Below are 19506 nucleotides of genomic sequence, written 5' to 3'. Positions count from 1 at the left end.
GTATGGTTTCCTACAAACAAGACTGGCTCAACTTACCCCTTTGGCTCAACTTACCCCACTCTCCCCTAATATCCATTGTATGACTGAAGGGTTGAGTTGACTGTACATGTTGTTTTTAGCGTCACTGGACTTTGAAGGTATTTAGAGTATGTTCACATTGTCTTGTCTGTCCCCAATGTAGGCCAGAGTGACAGATCTGAAGTCGTGTGTCATCGTCATGCGTATTCTCAGAGACATGTGCAACAGACTAATTGTGTGGGAGCCTCTCAAAGGATGGGTAAGTGGTCCAGGAAGAGGTGTGTGACAGAGTACATCATGTATCTTTGGTCCCCCCCCCATTAGAGCTGATCTGTTCTCTCTCTCTCTTCCCCCCCCCACAGCCCATGGAGCTGATCTGTTCTCTCTCTCTCCCCCCCCTCCACAGCCCATGGAGCTGATCTGTTCTCTCTCTCTCTCTTCCCCCCCCATGCCCATGGAGCTGATCTGTTCTCGCTCTCTCCCCCCCATAGAGCTGATCTGTTCCTTCTCTCTCCCCCCCCCCCCCACAGCCCATAGAGCTGATCTGTGAGAAGGCCATTGGCACCTGTAACCGGCCCCTGGGGCCCGGAGAGGCCCTGCGCAGGGTCATGGAGTGCATTGCCTCAGGGATCCTCCTCCCAGGTTAGTCACAGGGACTAGGTTTTATATCCAGGCCTCCCTGGGAAAGAGGTCTGCATTTAACTGGGACATTCCGGTTAAATAAAAATATTACTTGCCTGTTCAATAGCCCAGTAAGAAGCTTTTTGAATGTTGATTTTGACTGCTGTTCCAGATGGGCCGGGAGTTCATGACCCCTGTGAGAGAGAGCCAACAGACACCTTGTCAGTGATCACTGGCCAACAGGCTGAGGCTATCACTCAAAACGCACAGGTGAGACACCATAACAATACATCTACAATACTGTAAAGTCAGACTTGTATACAGTTGAAGTCGGAAGTTTACATACACTTAGGTTGGAGTCATGAACTCATTTTTCAACCACTCCACAAATTTCTTGTTAACAAACCATAGTTTTGGCACGCCAGTTAGGACATCTACTTTGTGCATGACACAAGTCATTTTTCCAACAATTGTTTACAGACAGATTATTTCACTTATTCACTGTATCACAATTCCAGTGGGTCAGAAGTTTACCTACAATAAGTTGACTGTGCCTTTTAAACAGCTTGGAAAATTTCAGAAAATTATGTCATGGCTTTAGAAGCTTTTGATAGGCTAATTGACATAATTTGAGTCAATTGTAGGTGTACCTGTGGATGTATTTCAAGGCCTACCTTCAAACTCAGTGCTTTACATGATGGGAAGATTAAAAGAAATCAGCCAAGACCTCAGAAAAAAATTGTATACCTCTACAAGTCTGGTTCATCCATGGGAGCAATTTCCAAACACCTGAAGGTACCACGTTCATCTGATCAAACAATAGTACGCAAGTATAAACACCATGGGACCACTCAGCCGTCATACCGCTCAGGAAGGAGACGCGTTCTGTCTCCTAGAGATGAACGTACTTTGCTGTTGTTCTGGGATTGATTTGCACTTTTAGCAACAAAGGACCTTGTGAAGATGCTGGAGGAAACGGGTACAAAAGTATCTATATCCACAGTAAAACGAGTCCTATATAGACACAACCTGAAATGCCGCTCAGCAAGGAAGAAGCCACAGCTCCAAAACCGCCATAAAGCCAGACTACAGTTTGCAACTGCACATAGGGACAAAGATCGTACATTTTGGAGAAATGTCATCTGGTGAAACAAAAATAGAACTTTTTGGCCATAATGACCATCGTTATGTTTGGAGGAAAAAGGGGGAGGCTTTCAAGTCAAACACCATCCCAACCATGAGGCACGGGGGTGGCAGCATCATGTTGTGGGGGTGCTTTTCTGCAGGAGGGACTGGTGCACTTCATAAAATAGATGGGATCATGAGTGAGGAAAATTGTGGATATATTGACGCAACATCTCAAGACATCAGTCAGGAAGTTAAAGCTTGGTCGCAAATGGGTCTTCCAAATGGACACTGACCCCAAGCATACTTTCAAAGTTGTGGCAAAATGCCTTAAGGACAACAAAGTCAAGGTATTGGAGTGGCCATCACAAAGCCATGACCTCAATCCTATAGAACATTTGTGGGCAGAACTGAAAAAAGCGTGTGCTAGCAAGGAGGCCTACAAATCTGACTCAGTTACACCAGCTCTGTAAGGAGGAATGGGCCAAAATTCACCCAACTTATTGTGGGAAGCTTGTGGAAGGCCACCTGAAACATTTGACCCAAGTTAAACAATTTAAAGGCAACGCTACCAAATACTAATTGAGTGTATGTAAACTTCTGACCCACTGGGAATGTGATGAAAGAAATAAAAGCTGAAATAAATAATTCTCTCTACTATTATTCTGACATTTCACATTCTTAAAATAAAGTGGTGATCCTAACTGACCTAAGACAGGGAATTTTTACAAGGATTAAATGTCAGGAATTGTGGAAATCTCAGTTTAAATGCATTTGGCTAATGTGTATGTAAACTTCCGACTTCAACTGTACATCAGGAAAGAAATGACACTGCTCTCCTCGTTGTTACCTTCCCCCTAGCATTGATTGGATGATGAGGTTTATTTAAAGCGGGCTACGGCCACTCCAGAGGCCCAGTCCAGGTCTATAGTTAGATCAATGCTGCTGCAGCACTTCAGACTCGACCTCTACGGCCCCTTGGAGCTGAGGAGACTGACGATGAGCCCACTAATGAGCGTGGGAAAGCACTCCCAGCAGTGCTTAGTGCTGCGTACTACATGAAACACTTCTAGACTGCCCCTGGCCCTGAGCAGAATGCAATGTGATGGTATAGGGAGGGTAGAGGAAGGTGAGGATCTCTCAATTTCTCGCTCCAGGCAGGATGAAATCTGTTCGTCCTTGCACTATGCAGTCAGTCAAGGTTTTTGTGTGTGAATCTGCTCCCAATGTAAATATTCTCTCCAATGCCCAAAAATCACTTAAGGACATCGACCTTAAAAATCCCCTCCCCCTGTGTAAAGATGAGACACCCATATGCCTCACTACTCGTCTGAAGGTCCCTGGTACCAGTTCAAAATGTATGGAAGTACTGTGTATACAGTTGAAGTCGGAAGTTTACATACACCTTAGCCAAATGCATTTAAACTCAGTTTCTCACAATTCCTGACATTTAATCCTTGTAAAAATTCCCTGTCCTAGGTCAGTTAGGATCACCACTTTATTTTAAGAATGTGAAATGTCAGAATAATAGTAGAGTGATTTATTTAAGCTTTTATTTTATCACATTCCCAGTGGGTCAGAAGTTTACATACACTCAATTAGTATTTGGAAGAATTGCCTTTAAATTGTTTAACTTGGGTCAAATGTTTCAGGTGGCCTTCCACAAGCTTCCCACAATAAGTTGGGTGAATTTTGGCCCATTCCTCCTGACAGAGCTGGTGTAACTGAGTCAGGTTTGTAGGCCTCCTTGCTCGCACACGCTTTTTCAGTTCTGACCACAAATTTACTATAGGATTGAGGTCAGGGCTTTGTGATGGCCCCTCCAATACCTTGAATTTGTTGTCCTTAAGCCATTTTGCCACAACTTTGGAAGGATGCTTGGGGTCATTGTCCATTTGGAAGACCCATTTGTGACCAAGCTTTAACTTCCCGACTGATGTCTTGAGATGTTGCTTCAATATATCCATATCATTTCTTTCCTCATAATGCCATCTATTTTATGAAGTGCACCAGTCCCTCTTGCAGCAAAGCACCCCCACAACATGTTGCCACCCCTGTGCTTCACGGTTGGGATGGTGTTCTTTGGCTTGCAAGCCTCCCCCTTTTTCCTCCAAACATAACGATGGTCATTATGGCCAAACAGTTCTATTTTTGTTTCATCAGACCAGAGGATATTTCTCCAAAAAGTACAGTCTTTGTCCCCATGTGCAGTTGCAAACCGAAGTCTGGCTTTTTTATGGCGGTTTTGGAGCAGTGGCTTCTTCCTTGCTGAGCGGCCTTTCAGGTTATGTCGATATAGGACTCGTTTTACTGTGGATATAGATGCGTTCTGTCTCCTACAAAAGTGTCTCCTTCCTGAGCGGTATGACAGCTGCGTGGTCCCATGGTGTTTATACTTGCATACTATTGTTTGTACAGATGAATGTGGTTCCTTCAGGTGTTTGGAAATTGCTCCCAAGGATGAACCAGACTTGTGGAAGTCTCCAATTGTTTTCTGAGGTCTTGGCTGATTTTTCGTTTGATTTTCCCATCTTGTCAATCAAAGAGACACTGAGTTTGAAGGTAGGCCCTGAAATACATCCACAGATACACCTCCAATTGACTCAAATGATATCAATTCGCCTATCAGAAGCTTCTAAAGCTATGACATCTTTTTCTGGAATTTTCCAAGCTGTTTAAAGGCACAGTCAACTTAGTGTATGTAAACTTCTGACCCACTGGAATCGTGATAGTGAAATAATCTGTCTGTAAACAATTGTTGGAAAAATGACTTGTCATGCACGAAGTACATGTCCCAACCGACTTGCCAAAACTATAGTTTTGTTAACAAGAAATTTGGAACGAGTTGAAACGAGTTTCAATGACTCCAACCTAAGTGCATGTAAACTTCTGACTTCAACTGTTTATGGAGACTGTTTAGTGATGACAAATAAGGGGTTAAATACACGTAATAATAAAAAAAGAATCCTGATCTTTCTTATCTCTCAGATGTAGGATAGACACTTCAGAACAAAGTTCCTTTTAGATCTGTTTTTCCATGTAGTGAAACTGTTAATCAATGCTTTTGTATGGGCTAATGGCAGTAAGGTCAAATTAAAATGTTAATCAAATTTTTTTTTTTCAAGGGATCTTTAAATTCTAAATCAAATAGCAAAATTATCCTTGGTATGACCTTGTTAAAACAATTCCATATAGCTTAGTAGTACCCCCCGGCTTAGACTCTTATGGGTTAAATACACACTATTGATTGATATTTACATTTAATTAATCAGTTGATTACATCCTAGTAGGTATTTCTAGCATCACTCTTTCCTAGAGGAATTGTGGGTGTGTTTGACTAGTTATGTGCCCTCATTCTGTGTGGTTTCATACTGTGTTTCTGCTGTGTGTTTCAGCATGCCCTACGTCTCCTGGCCTTCGGACAGCTGTATAAGGTTCTGAATATGAATCCTCTCCCACCAACCAAACCCTCACACAGACTCTCAGGGTCAGACAAAAAAGGTGTGTGTGTGTGTTCACACTTGAGTGCATGTGCTAGTGCGTAAACTCAGAGATCTCAGGTGGTCTCTGCTCTCCTGAAGGTGAATCCATACTTTGTTCCACAGGAACCTGCCGGAAAAGGCAGCATGAAGATGGACACACTAACAACAGACAACTCTTCAAGAAGATGAAACACAACCTGATGAGAGGTCAGATTCACTGTTGCTCTGGCTCGACATCTCTGAGTCCTTTTCCTCTCTACTCAGCCTGGAGAACAACTTGAAGTAATGTAGATGCATAGTCTTTCTAAAGATCAGCCTATGCCCGTTGACCATACAGGAACGCTAGAATAGAATGCTGGTACATTCCAGAATGTCATTACTCAAAACAGCATTTTGAGTGGGGTATTCATCCCATACCACCTCTCACCCACCCCTCATGGCTAGTACGGATGTAATTAAATTCCCCCTCACTGTGACACCAATCCCACAGGGCTTTAATCTCCCACAGTTCAAAGCAGGGAGTTGAAATGCATTGGGGATTAATCCCCCCCTCCAGGCAGCCTCACACACAATTATCTATCTACCTCTCTCAGGAAACCCTACCTACATTACAGGACACCCTACCTACAGTGCACTCAAAGTATTCACACCCCTTGACTTTTTCCAAATTTTGTTACATTAGTCTTATTCTAAAATGTATAAAAATATTTGTTTTCTCATCAATCTACACACAATACACCATGATGACAAAGTGAAAACAGTTTTTTAGACATTTTTGCACATTTATTATTTTTTAACAGAAATACCTTATAAGTATTCAGACCCTTTGCTATGAGACTCCAAATTGAGCTCAGGTACATCCTGTTTCCATTGAGCATCCTTGAGATGTTTTTACAACTTGATTGGAGTCCACCTGTGGTCAATTCAATTGATTGGACATGATTTAGAAAGGCACACACCTGTCTAAATAAGGCCCCACAGTTGACAGTGCATGTCAGAGCAAAAATAAAGCCATGAGGTTGAAGGAATTGTCTGTAGAGCTCCAAGACAGGATTGTTTCGAGGCTCAGATCTGGGTATGGGTACCAAAACATTTCTGCAGCATTGAAGGTCCCCAAGAACATGGTGGCCTCCATCATTCTTAAATGGAAGAAGTTAGGAACCACCAGACTCTTCCTAGAGATGGCCACCAGCCAAACTGAGCCATCGGGGGAGAAGGGCCTTGGTCAGGGAGGTGACCGATGGTCACTGACAGAGTTCCTCTGTGGAGATGGGAAAACCTTCCAGAAGGTCAACCATCTCTGCAGCACTCCACAAATCAGGCCTTTATGGTAGAGTGGCCAGACGGAAGCCATTCCTCAGTAAAAGGCAAATGACAGCCCGCTTGGAGTTTGCCAAAAGGCACCTAAAGGACTCCTAGACCATGAGAAACAAGATTCTGGTCTGACGAAAAGAAGATTGAAGTCTTTGGCCTGACTGCCAAGCGTCACATCTGGAAGAAACCTGGCACTATCCCTACGGTGAAACATGGTGGTGGCAGCATCATGCTGTGGGGATGTTTTTCAGTGGCAGGGACTGGGAGACTAGTCAGGATCGAGGGAAAGATGAGTGGCGCAAAGTACAGAGAGATCCTTGATGGAAAACCTGCTTCAGCGCGCTCAGGACCTCAGACTGGGGCGAAGGTTCACCTTCCAACAGGACCACGACCCTAAGCATACAGCCAAGACAACCAGGAATGGCTTTGGACAAGTCTCTGAATGTCCTTGAGGGGCCCAGCCAGAGCCCGGACTTGAACCTGATCTAACATCTCTGGAGAGACCTGAAAATAGCTGTGCAGTGACGCTCTCCATCCAACCTGACAGAGCTTAAGAGGATCTGCAGAGAAGAATAGGAAAAACTCCCCAAATACAGGTGTGCCAAGCTTGTATTTTTATTTTATTTTTTATTTAACTAGGCAAGTCAGTTAAGAACAAATTCTTATTTACATTAATGGCCTACCCCGGCCAAACGCTAACCCGGATGACGCTGGGCCAATTGTGCGCCGCCCTATGAGACTCGCAATCACAGCTGGTTGTGATACAGCCTGGAATCGAACCAGGGTCTGTAATGACGCCTCTAGCACTGAGATGCAGTGCCTTAGACCGCTGCGCCATACCCAAGAAGACTCAATGCTGTAATTGCTGCCAAAGGTGCTTCAACAAAGTATTGAGGTATGGTTCTGAATACTTATTTAAATGTGATATTTACAAAAAAAATAAAAATGTAAACCTGTTTTTGCTTTGTCATTATGGGGTAATGTGTAGATTGACGAGGGGAAAATAAGGCTGTAACTTAACAAAAATTGGGGGAAAAGTCAAGGGGTCTGAATATTTTCCGAATGCATTTTTTTTTTTTACAGGACACCCTACTTACAGGACACCCTACCTACATTACAGGACACTCCATGTATTACCACCACCACCTCCCACTCTGAGACACCTGTTCCCTCCCTCAATATCACTCCTCGTCGGCCTGGGCATTTAGATTAGAACACACCTTGAACACCTGCCGTACTGATTTAGTTCAGAATCCTCTGTATAGAATTAGACCTAGAAAGTACTGTACAGAATGAAACTACTCAGTTGTTCAGAATCACAATGTACCACATACAGTTGAAGTTGGAAGTTTACATTCACTTACTTATTAAAACTTGTTTTTAAATCACTTCATACATTTCTTGTGAACAAACTATAGTTTTGGCAAGTTGGTTAGGTTTGTGCATGACACAAGTAATTTTTCCAACAATTGTTTGCAGACAGATTATTTCACTTATAATTAATTCACTATCACAATTCCAGTGGGTCAGAAGTTCCAAAAAAGTGCCTTTAAACAGCTTGGAAAATTCCAGAAAAGGATGTCATGGCTTTAGAAGCTTCTGATAGGCTAATTTATATAATTTGAGTCAATTGGAGGTGTACCTGTAGATGTATTTCAAGGCCTACCGTCAAACCCAGTGCCTCTTTGCTTGACATGATGGGAAAATGAAAAGAAATCAGCCATGACCTCAGGAAAAAAAATTGTGCGCAATTTCCAAATGCCTGAAGGTACCACATTCATCTGTACAAACAATAGTACGCAAGTATAAACACCATGGGACCACGTGCCGTCATACCGCTCAGGAAGGAGACGCGTTCTGTCTCCTAGAGATGAACGTACTTTGGTGCGAAAAGTGCAAATCAATCCCAGAACAGCAGCAAAGGACCCTTGTGAAGATGCTGGAGGAAATGGGTACAAAAGTATATATATCCACAGTAAAACGAGTCCTATATCGACATAACCTGAAAGGCCACTCAGCAAGGAAGAAGCCACAGCTCCAAAACCGCCATAAAGCCAGACTACAGTTTGCAACTGCACATGGGGACAAAGATTGTCTTTTTTTGAGAAATGTCCTCTGGTCTGATGAAACAAAAATAGAACTGTTTGGCCATAATGACCATCTTTATGTTTGGAGGAAAAAGGGGGAGGCATGCAAGCCGAAGAACACCATCCCAACCGTGAAGCAAGGGGGTGGCAGCATCATGTTGTGGGGGTGCTTTGCTGCAGGATGGACTGGGGGCACTTGTCGTGGAAAATTGCAAGATTATGTTATAATGCTTGTATTGTATTATAATAGTTGTAATATTTGATAGAATAGAGTATTCTGTTAACTATTGTGTGTGTGTGTTCTCCTGAGGATGGGCCTCTATGAGATAACACTGACGGAGGAGAGTTTCAATGTCTTTGGGTAATAAAGCCTAAAGAGCATTCCAGAGAACATGAGCTAATGGTTCTGTTCTATACCGTACCAGGGAGAGACGGTTCCAGTTTGGAGTAGGAGGACCAGACACTGGTCTATACAATGAAAACTGTTGACACAGCAGTTGCTGTCTGCTATGTTTTATAGATATCTTTCATACAAAACTTAACCTTGTGACCCATTCTATGTATCTGTGGTTCGTCATGTACGTTGAGAGGGGTGCATCTTGGCTATAGAATATCTTTGTACTTTTGTGTTGACACTTTTCAATGGTTCATTAGAGAGAGCGCATCATTGAAAGTCATTGCTAATACAAAGCTCTTATTATTAAAGATGTAGTTTAAGTATAACTCTGACTGGTGTCACTGGTGTGTGAAGGTTGTAACTCTCCTCATTTGGTAATGCAGAAATTAGCCACCACACACTTCACTAAATAGATGGCATCATGAGGGAGGAAAATTATGTGGATATATTGAAGCAACATCTCAAGACATCAGTCAGGAAGTTAAAGCCTTGTCGCAAATTGATCTTCCAAATGGACAACGACCCCAAGCATACTTCCAAAGTTATGGCAAAATGGCTTAAGGACAACAAAGTCAAGCTATTGTAGTGGCCATCACAAAGCCCTGACCTCAACCCCATAGAAAATTTGTGGGCAGAACTGAAAAAGTGTGTGCGAGCAAGGAGGCCTACAAACCTGACTCAGTTACACCAGCTCTGTCAGGAGGAATGGGCCAAAATCCACCCAACTTATTGTGGGATGCTTGAGGGAGGCTACCCGAAACGTTTGACCCAAGTTAAACAATTTAAAGGCAATGCTACCAAATACTAATTGAGTGTATGTAAACTTCTGACCCACTGGGAATGTGATGAAAGAAATAAAAGCTGAAAGAAATAATTCTCTCTACTATTTTTCTGACATTTCACATTCTTAAAATAAAGTAGTGATCCTAACTGACCTAAGACGGTTTTTACTAGGATTAAGTTTCAGGAATTGTGAAGAACTGAGTTTTTAAATGTATTTGGTTAAAGTGTATGCAAACTTTTGACCTCAACTGTATACTTTTGATTGATGTTATTGAAGGCCTGTATGGTCTCCATGTTTCCTCCTCCTAGTTCTGGACAGTGAGATGATGGACCCCAACCACCCCATGAACGCCCTGATGAGACTGAACCAGGTCCACCCGGGGCTGCAGTACAAGCTGTTGTCCCAGTCTGGCCCGGTCCACACTCCAGTCTTTACCATGTCTGTGGACGTACAGGGCACTGTCCACGAGGCCTCTGGCTCTTCCAAGAAGACTGCCAAACTCAAAGTAGCACTTAAGGTAACAAACCTATTTCTGTAAATGTCACAGGATAAACAAATGGAGTAACATGAGGTTGGTGGCACCTTTAATTTGGGAGAATGGGCTTGTGGTAATGGCTGGAGCGGAACAAGATGCCATTCCATTTGCTCCGTTCCAGACATTGTTATGAGCGGTTCCCCTCAGCAGCCGCCTGTAAATGGGATACATGTTACGAGAGGATGAAGATTAACAGTTAGGACAGGCAGAGGACAGAAGTGGATTTTGAACAAAGCTGTAGAATCATCTGTACATGTACTGTAGCACTGTGACACGGACAGTATTACATGGACCCATGGCAGATATGACACAACTGTTGGGTGCTCTATCATGATAGAACACCGTGTCCAAGGAAGTGCTGCTCCTCTAGATCTTACAGTGTATATTATTTGACCACCCCTTTGTTCCTCTTGCTCATGGTCTCCAGGTCCTACAGGCTCTTGGTTACCCAGCTGGCTTCGAAGTGGACCTGGACTCCCTGAGCGCTGATGAGAGGTCTGACGGCGAGGGACGCAACCACAGAAGTGAGAGAAACGACAGAATGTCCACCAGCTCCAGAAGCAACTCTGTCACCTCCACAGACACATGCGAGGTAACCTCACAACCGTCACACTGACAACACGAGGTAACCTCACAACCGTCACACTGACAACGTGAGGTAACCTCACAACCGTCACACTGACAACGCGAGGTAACCTCACAACCGTCACACTGACAACACGAGGTAACCTCACAACCGTCACACTGACAACACGAGGTAACCTCACAACTGTCACACTGACAACACGAGGTAACCTCACTACCGTCACACTGACAACACGAGGTAACCTCACAACCGTCACACTGACAACACGAGGTAACCTCACAACCGACACACTGACAACACGAGGTAACCTCACAACCGTCACACTGACAACACGAGGTAACCTCACAACCGTCACACTGACAACACGAGGTAACCTCACAACCGTCACACTGACAACACGAGGTAACCTCACAACCGTCACACTGACAACACGAGGTAACCTCACAACCGTCACACTGACCACACGAGGTAACCACACAACCGTCACACTGACAACACGAGGTAACCACACAACCGTCACACTGAAAACACGAGGTAACCTCACAACCGTCACACTGACAACACGAGGTAACCTCACAACCGTCACACTGACAACACGAGGTAACCTCACAACCGTCACACTGACAACACGAGGTAACCTCACAACCGTCACACTGACAACACGAGGTAACCTCACAACCGTCACACTAGGGCTGGGCGGTATACCGTATTTTACTATATACCGGTATTGATGCACGGACCAGTTTGGGTTTTTACTTTACCTTGTATAACGTTATTTGAATGTTTGGTTTGTTAAATGTGATACGCCGTGTGTGACGTCCATTTTTCTAGTTTATTCCGCTACTTGAGTCATCTCACTCACTCACTCACTCACTCACTCACTCACTCACTCACTCACCACTCACTCACTCACTCACTCACGGAGTGCATTTGTTGTTGCTTGACCACGAGATACTTTTGTTCAGTCTGCATGGTCAATGTTGTTTCCAATTTGATCTTAATATAAATCCACAAGCGTTCTATAAATATTAGTTTGTGTTTCTTACATCTGCTAACAGCTAGTTTGTATTTTCTTAAGTTAAGCTAAACCGTGTTAGCCACTAATGATAATCGCTAACTTGCTAATAAAAGTACTGAGTCAGAGCAAACGTAGCTAGCTAATACAGCCTGATACCAGTGCTGGTGGAGGCCTAAATCAGCATGTTTGTGCAACAGTATCTTCTAAATCAAAGAGGAATATGCAAAGCATGAATATGTTGGCTATATGAATAAAGATTTAATGTAGCCAAAGATTATAGGGTCCCCTAGGAAACACGGAACATCACTTTGGTTCCTACCCTGTCACAATAACTCGTCCATGGCATTTTCATTTGTTGTCATGTCAAACAACACTGTATTCAAAGTACCCACTATTATTTATTTTCTAACTAGAGTTATAAGAAACATTTATTTCCATGATTCCAAAAGTTCACCCAAGTGTTTTGATATGTCGCAATTGCAACATTTGGTTAAAAATAAGGCCTAGTATTTTTGCCCGTATTGGGGGAGTGTGAAAATGATCTCAAATGAGTGCAGGAAAAGCAGAAATGTATGGAAATGCAGGAAATGATTTTAGGTTGAATTGAACAGTATAAAACAATCAGAATGGAGAAAGACCCATTGAAATAATTTAGAATATATGTGTTGCCACCCAAGGGTCACGCACTTCTCATAAAGCAAATGTATTACTTTTATTAATCAAAACATAAAATACCATGGTATATTTTGGCCATCTCACCCAGGCCAACATCGCACTAACCGCACAAGGTAACCACACAACCGTCAAACTAACATGACAACCTGTTCTGCCATAACAGAATTTGAAAGCTCAGTATTCAGGTCCAGATTGTCTGACTTTCATTGTGTTTGCTTATTAGTGAGAATGATGTTAGATTGGTGTACATCCCTGATGAATGTTTTGTGTGGTTCACCGACTGGACTCATCCCTAACAACAGTGCTCAGTTTAACTATACAGAGGTAGTGATTTCCCCCATATTATCATCCCTAGTCCCGCATCCCAGGCCCACTCCTCACGCCAGGGGGCAAGAACCCAGTGATGGAGCTGAACGAGAAACGCAGAGGCCTGAAGTATGAACTCATATCAGAGACTGGTGGCAGCTACGACAAACGCTTCATCATAGAGGTCTTTATCCACACACACACACACCACAGCCTTGCACCTGCTTGATCTTTCACTTTACATTATTTTCATCTGACTTATCTAAATAAATAAAAATAATCTAGAGCTTTGCTATTTCACAGGGCAGTGAAATGGCCCTAGTGTAGTTCTGAATGATTGACAGTGTGTGGTGTGTACTGTAGGTGGAAGTTGATAAACAGAAGTTCAGAGGCTCTGGGCCCAATAAGAAAGCAGCGAAGGCTAGTGCTGCCCTTGCTGCTCTGAAGAGACTCTTCTCTGACTCAAAAGACCCCCGCAACAAGAAGAGGGGGCCCAGGACACCGGTGGGTGGACAAACATCACTGTCAACACATCCATAGAATTCATATTAGTCGTGCAGCATACGTCCGAATGTAAAGAAATGTATGGAAAGGTGACGCCATAACCGTAATGAATGTGTGTTTGCAGGTGAAGAGAACTGTGTCGTCAACCGTGTCTATCCCAGTCCATGCCCACAGCAGGCCTAGAACCAGGCCAGTGATGCACAGAGCACCTTACATCAGCGCTCCTCCTACCTATGGGTACCTCCCACCAGGTAAGACCCGGGGCTTGGTGTGTAAGTGTATCGTCTGTCAGGTTTGGGGTCAAATTCATTTCAATTCCAGTCAATTCAGGAACAGCACTGAAATTCCATTTCTCTTCAATGCTTTAAAATTGGGAACATTTGGAATTTGGTGAATTGACTGGAATTTAAATGGGATTGACAACAATCCTGGTGTCTGTTAGGTTGTTGCTATACACTGAGTATATAAAACATTAAGAACACCTGCTTTTTCCATGACAGACTGACCAGGTGAATCCAGTTGAAAGCTATGATCCCTTATTGATGTCACTTGTTAAATACACTTCAAACAGTGTAGATGAAGTGGAGGAGACGGGTTAAAGAAGGATTTTTAAGCCTTGAGACATGGATTGTGTATGTGTGCCATTGATGGTGAATGGGCCAGACAAAATATTTAAGTGCCTTTGAATGGGGTATGGTAATAAGTGCCAGGCACACTGGTTTGTGTCAAGAACTGCAACACTGCTGGGTTTTTCATGCTGAACAGTTTCCTGTGTGTATCAAGAATGATCCACCACCCAAAGGACATCCAGCGAACTTGACAACTATTAAGAGCATTGGAGCCAACATGAGCCAGCATCCCTGTAGAACGCTTTTGACGCCTTGTAGAGTCCCTGCCCTGACAAATTGAGGCTGGTCTGAGGACAAAAGGGAGGGGGGGTGAACAACTCAATATTAGGAAGGTGTTCCTAATGTTTGGTATACTCGGTGTAGAAGTACTGCTCTTGTAACCCAAGTTCCTTGACCTCTGTTTTCAGGCTATGGAGCTCCATATGGCTATGGTCCTGCAGCTCCCTTCCCTGCCTATGGTAAGCAGGGGCCAGCAGCTACTAGACCGTGTCATGCATGTGCTTGTTGTTCCACCTCACCTTTCCATTTCCTGATTTCTTAATGATGGTGGTCAGACATAGAACAGTCAAATGTGAAATCAGCATTATATCTGCACTTTTCCATTTTTGATCTCTTGAGTGGTACAGTCCACTTGACTGATACACGGGGCTAGACTATGTTCCAAGTTTAATTTGAATGGGTAGACTACGTTTATTACATTTTCTTTGTAGGTTTTTGCTCAAGAATGCCCTCTGTAATGTTCCCTGTTCTACAATTGTCCCCGGTCTTCCATCTCGCACCACGACTATCCGATTTAGGACAGCTGTTCACCCCCATGTGAACAACTTAGAAAGAGACTTTAAAAATGTTTTTATTTTATATTTTGTATAGTTTGTTTTGTATGATATATTTTTAAGGGTACAAAAATACTTGCTTGAATGCACTGTAAAATCTATCTTGTTCAATGGATATTGATTGTCCATACATTTTTGTTATTAATACGTATTTTGTTCCAAATCTATACATTTAATTGGTTACTTGAGTTGTTTGAGACGTATTTTGAGATATACAATTGAAAAAAAGAAATGAATATTATTTATCAGTTGAGTACCAGTACTTCTTGACTTGCCTAGCATTCTGAAATTCACAGCTAGACCCATGTCACCAGTTTTTTTTTTAAATATCCACCGCAATCCTCTCATTCTTCACCTAATCCAACACAGCAAATCGTGACCAAAAATGGCGTCATGTCTAGTGTGTAACACTGATTCCTACAGGCCACGGTCGTAACTACAGTCTCTCTGCCCCCTCCCCTTCTTTCTCCCTCTGTAGGTGGTTTGTACTTTGACAGTGCCTTTTACCAGCCACAGACAATTGCTACTCCTATTATAATTCACCTGGGTCCTCAGGATTTCTTCTGATCTCGCAGCCAGTGGGGGATGACTTGACATTTTGAAACTTCCCGTTTCCAGTCTGACCAGGCTTTATCTACCTTACTAAGGCTGTCCAAATTCTCCACCCTTTTCACGTATTGTGCAAGTGCATACAAGGGTGGAGAATCAGGACCCATCTCTCTGTGCAGACATCAATCCAAGAAGGAGAAGAAGCACAACATTGTCAGGGTTGGAACTTTCCAGTATGTTGCAATACTTGACTATCTTTTATATCTACTTGAAATAGTGGAAATGTGCTGTTTGGGAATGGACTTTGCATAACACTGCAATATTCATGTGATATAAACTCAGCAAAAAAAGAAACGTCCTCTCACTGTCAACTGTGTTTATTTTCAGCAAACTTAACAAGTTTCAACATAAGATTCAACAACTGAGTTATAAACTGAACAAGTTCCACAGACATATGACTAACAGAAATGGAATGTGTCCCTGAACAAGCAGGGGAGTGGGGGTCAAAATCAAAAGTAAGTCAGTATCTGGTGTTGCCACCAGCTGCATTAAGTACTGCAGAGCATCTCTTCCTCATGGACTGCACCAGATTTGTCAGTTCTTGCTGTGAGACTCTTCCACCAAGGCACCTGCAGGTTCCCAGACGTTTCTGGGGGGAATGGCCCTAGCCCTCACCCTCCGATCCAACAGGTCCCAGTCGTGCTCAATGGTATTGCGATCCGGGCTCTTCGCTGGCCATGGCAGAACTCTGACATTCCTGTCTTGCAGGAAATCATGCACAGAATGAGCAGTACGGCTGGTGGCATTGTCATGCTGGAGGGTCATGTTAGGATGAGCCTGCAGGAAGGGTACCACATGAGGGAGGAGGATCTCTTCCCTGTAACGCACAGCGTTGAGATTGCCTGCAATGACGACAAGTTCAGTCCGATGATGCTGTGACACACCGGCCCAGACCATGACGGACCCTCCACCTCCAAATCGATCCCGCTCCAGAGTACAGGCCTCGGTGTAACGCTCATTCCTTCGATGATAAACGCAAATACGACCATCACCTTTTGGTGAGACAAAACCGCGACTCGTCAGTGAAGAGCACTTTTTGCCAGTCCTGTCTGGTCCAGCGACAGTGGGTTTGTGCCCACAGGCGACGTTGTTGCCGGTGATGTCTGGTGAGGACCAGGTCTACAAGCACTCAGTCCAGCGTCTCTCAGCATACTGAGGACAGTCTGAGCACTGATGGAGGGATTGTGTGTTCCTGGTGTAACTCGGGCAGTTGTTGCTATCCTGTACCTGTCCCGCAGGTGTGATGTTCGGATGTACCGATCCTGTGTAGGTGTTGTTACTCGTGGTCTGCCACTGCGAGGACGATCAGCTGTCTGTCCTGTCTCCCTGTAGCGCTGTCTTAGGCATCTCACAGTACGGACATTGCAATTTATTGCCCTGGCCACATCTGCAGTCCTCATGCCTCCTTGCAGCATGCCTAAGGCACGTTCACGAAGATGAGCAGGGACCCTGGGCTTTTTTCTTTTGGTGTTTTTCAGAGTCTGTAGAAAGGCCTCTTTTAGTGTCCTAAGTTTTCATAACTGTGACCTTAATTGCCAACCGTCTGTTAGCTGTTAGTGTCTTAACAACCGTTCCACAGGTGCATGTTCATTAATTGTTTATGGTTCATTGAACAAGCATGGGAAACAGTGTTTAAACCCTTTACAATGAAGATCTGTGAAGTTTTTGGGATTTTGAAGAATTTTCTTTGAAAGGGTCCTGAAAAAGGGACGTTTCTTTTTGCTGAATTTATTTATATATATTTATATACACTGCTCAAAAAAATAAAGGGAACACTTAAACAACACAATGTAACTCCAAGTCAATCACACTTCTGTGAAATCAAACTGTCCACTTAGGAAGCAACACTGATTGACAATACATTTCACATGCTGTTGTGCAAATGGAATAGACAACAGGTGGAAATTATAGGCAATTAGCAAGACACCCCCAATAACGGAGTGGTTCTGCAGGTGGGGACCACAGACCACTTCTCAGTTCCTATGCTTCCTGGCTGATGTTTTGGTCACTTTTGAATGCTGGCGGTGCTTTCACTATAGCGGTAGCATGAGACGGAGTCTACAACCCACACAAGTGGCTCAGGTAGTGCAGCTCATCCAGGATGGCACATCAATGCGAGCTGTGGCAAGAAGGTTTGCTGTGTCTGTCAGCGTAGTGTCCACAGCATGGAGGCGCTACCAGGAGACAGGCCAGTACATCAGGAGATGTGGAGGAGGCCGTAGGAGGGCAACAACCCAGCAGCAGGACCGCTACCTCCGCCTTTGTGCAAGGAGGAGCAGGAGAAGCACAGCCAGAGCCCTGCAAAATGACCTCCAGCAGGCCACAAATGTGCATGTGTCTGCTCAAACGGTCAGAAACGGACTCCATGAGGGTGGTATGAGGGCCCGACGTCCACAGGTGGGGGTTGTGCTTACAGCCCAACACCGTGCAGGACGTTTGGCATTTGCCAGAGAACACCAAGATTGGCAAATTCGCCACTGGCGCACGGTGCTCTTCACAGATGAAAGCAGGTTCACACTGAGCACGTGACAGATGTGACAGAGTCTGGAGACGCCGTGGAGAACGTTCTGCTGCCTGCAACATCCTCCAGCATGACCGGTTTGGCGGTGGGTCAGTCATGGTGTGGGGTGGCATTTCTTTGGGGGGCCGCACAGCCCTCCATGTGCTCGCCAGAGGTAGCCTGACTGCCATTAGGTACCGAGATGAGATCCTCAGACCCCTTGTGAGACCATATGCTGGTGCGGTTGGCCCTGGGTTTCTCCTATTGCAAGACAATGCTAGACCTCATGTGGCTGGAGTGTGTCAGCAGTTCCTGCAAGAGGAAGGCATTGATGCTATGGACTGGCCCGCCCGTTCCCCAGACCTGAATCCAATTGAGCACATCTGGGACATCATGTCTCGCTCCATCCACCAACGCCACGTTGCACCACAGACTGTCCAGGAGTTGGCGGATGCTTTAGTCCAGGTCTGGGAGGAGATCCCTCAGGAGACCATCCGCCACCTCATCAGGAGCATGCCCAGGCGTTGTAGGGAGATCAAACAGGCACGTGGAGGCCACACACACTACTGAGCCTCATTTTGACTTGTTTTAAGGACATTACATCAAAGTTGGATCAGCCTGTAGTGTGGTTTTCCACTTTAATTTTGAGTGTGACTCCAAATCCAGACCTCCATGGGTTGATAAATTGGATTTCCATTGATTATTTTTGTGTGATTTTGTTGTCAGCACATTCAGCTATGTAAAGAAAAAAGTATTTAATAAGATTATTTCTTTCATTCAGATCTAGGATGTGTTGTTTAAGTGTTCCCTTTATTTTTTTGAGCAGTATATATTTATTTTGTGTGTGTGTGTGTGTATATATACATATATACATATATACATACATATATACATATATACACATACATACATACATATATACACATACATACATACATATATACACATACATACATACATATATACACATACATACACACACACACACACACACACACAGTACCAGTCAAGTTTGGACGCAGCTACTCATTCCATTTTTTTATTTATTTTACTATTTTATACGTTGTAAAATAATAGTGATGATGTGAAAACTATGAAATAACACACATGGAATCATGTAGTAACCCAAAAAAGTGTTAAACAAATCAAAATATATTTGAGATTCTTCAAAATAGCCACGCTATGCCTTGACAGCTTTGGACACTCTTGGCATTCTCTCAACCAGCTTCACCTGGAATGCTTCTCCAACAGTCTTGAAGGAGTTCCCACATGCTGAACACTTGTTGGCTGCTTTTCCTTCACTCTGTGGTCCAACTCATCCCATACCAATTGGGTTGAGGTCGGGTGATTGTGGAGGCCAGGTCATCTGATGCAGTACTCCATCACACTCCTTCTTGGTTAAATGGAGGTGTGTTGGGTCATTGTCCTGTTGAAAAACAAATGATAGTCCCACTAAGCGCAAACCAGATGGGATGGCGTATCG

At 43.9% G+C, this 19506-nt stretch overlaps 1 protein-coding gene across 1 annotated transcript in view; it reads left to right on the top strand.

The window, feature by feature from the left end:
* LOC106585409 (spermatid perinuclear RNA-binding protein) overlaps window positions 1-15817 on the top strand; it is a 37280-nt gene extending 21463 nt beyond the window's left edge. Inside the window, exons 7-18 of the mRNA XM_014171569.2 lie at window positions 182-277; window positions 549-660; window positions 812-909; window positions 5160-5265; window positions 5370-5453; window positions 10137-10345; window positions 10791-10955; window positions 12998-13132; window positions 13312-13452; window positions 13577-13703; window positions 14489-14539; window positions 15393-15817. Of these exons, the coding sequence (XP_014027044.1) occupies window positions 182-277; window positions 549-660; window positions 812-909; window positions 5160-5265; window positions 5370-5453; window positions 10137-10345; window positions 10791-10955; window positions 12998-13132; window positions 13312-13452; window positions 13577-13703; window positions 14489-14539; window positions 15393-15481 (1413 nt within the window). The 3' untranslated portion in view covers window positions 15482-15817. The remainder of the gene's footprint in view (window positions 1-181; window positions 278-548; window positions 661-811; window positions 910-5159; window positions 5266-5369; window positions 5454-10136; window positions 10346-10790; window positions 10956-12997; window positions 13133-13311; window positions 13453-13576; window positions 13704-14488; window positions 14540-15392) is intronic.
* The last annotated feature ends 3689 nt before the right edge of the window (window positions 15818-19506 follow it).

Source organism: Salmo salar, chromosome ssa24, assembly GCF_905237065.1.
Source record: "Salmo salar chromosome ssa24, Ssal_v3.1, whole genome shotgun sequence".
Lineage (NCBI taxonomy): Eukaryota > Metazoa > Chordata > Actinopteri > Salmoniformes > Salmonidae > Salmo > Salmo salar.
Note: the sequence above shows the minus strand (reverse complement) of the source record. Positions and strands in the feature narration are given on the sequence as shown.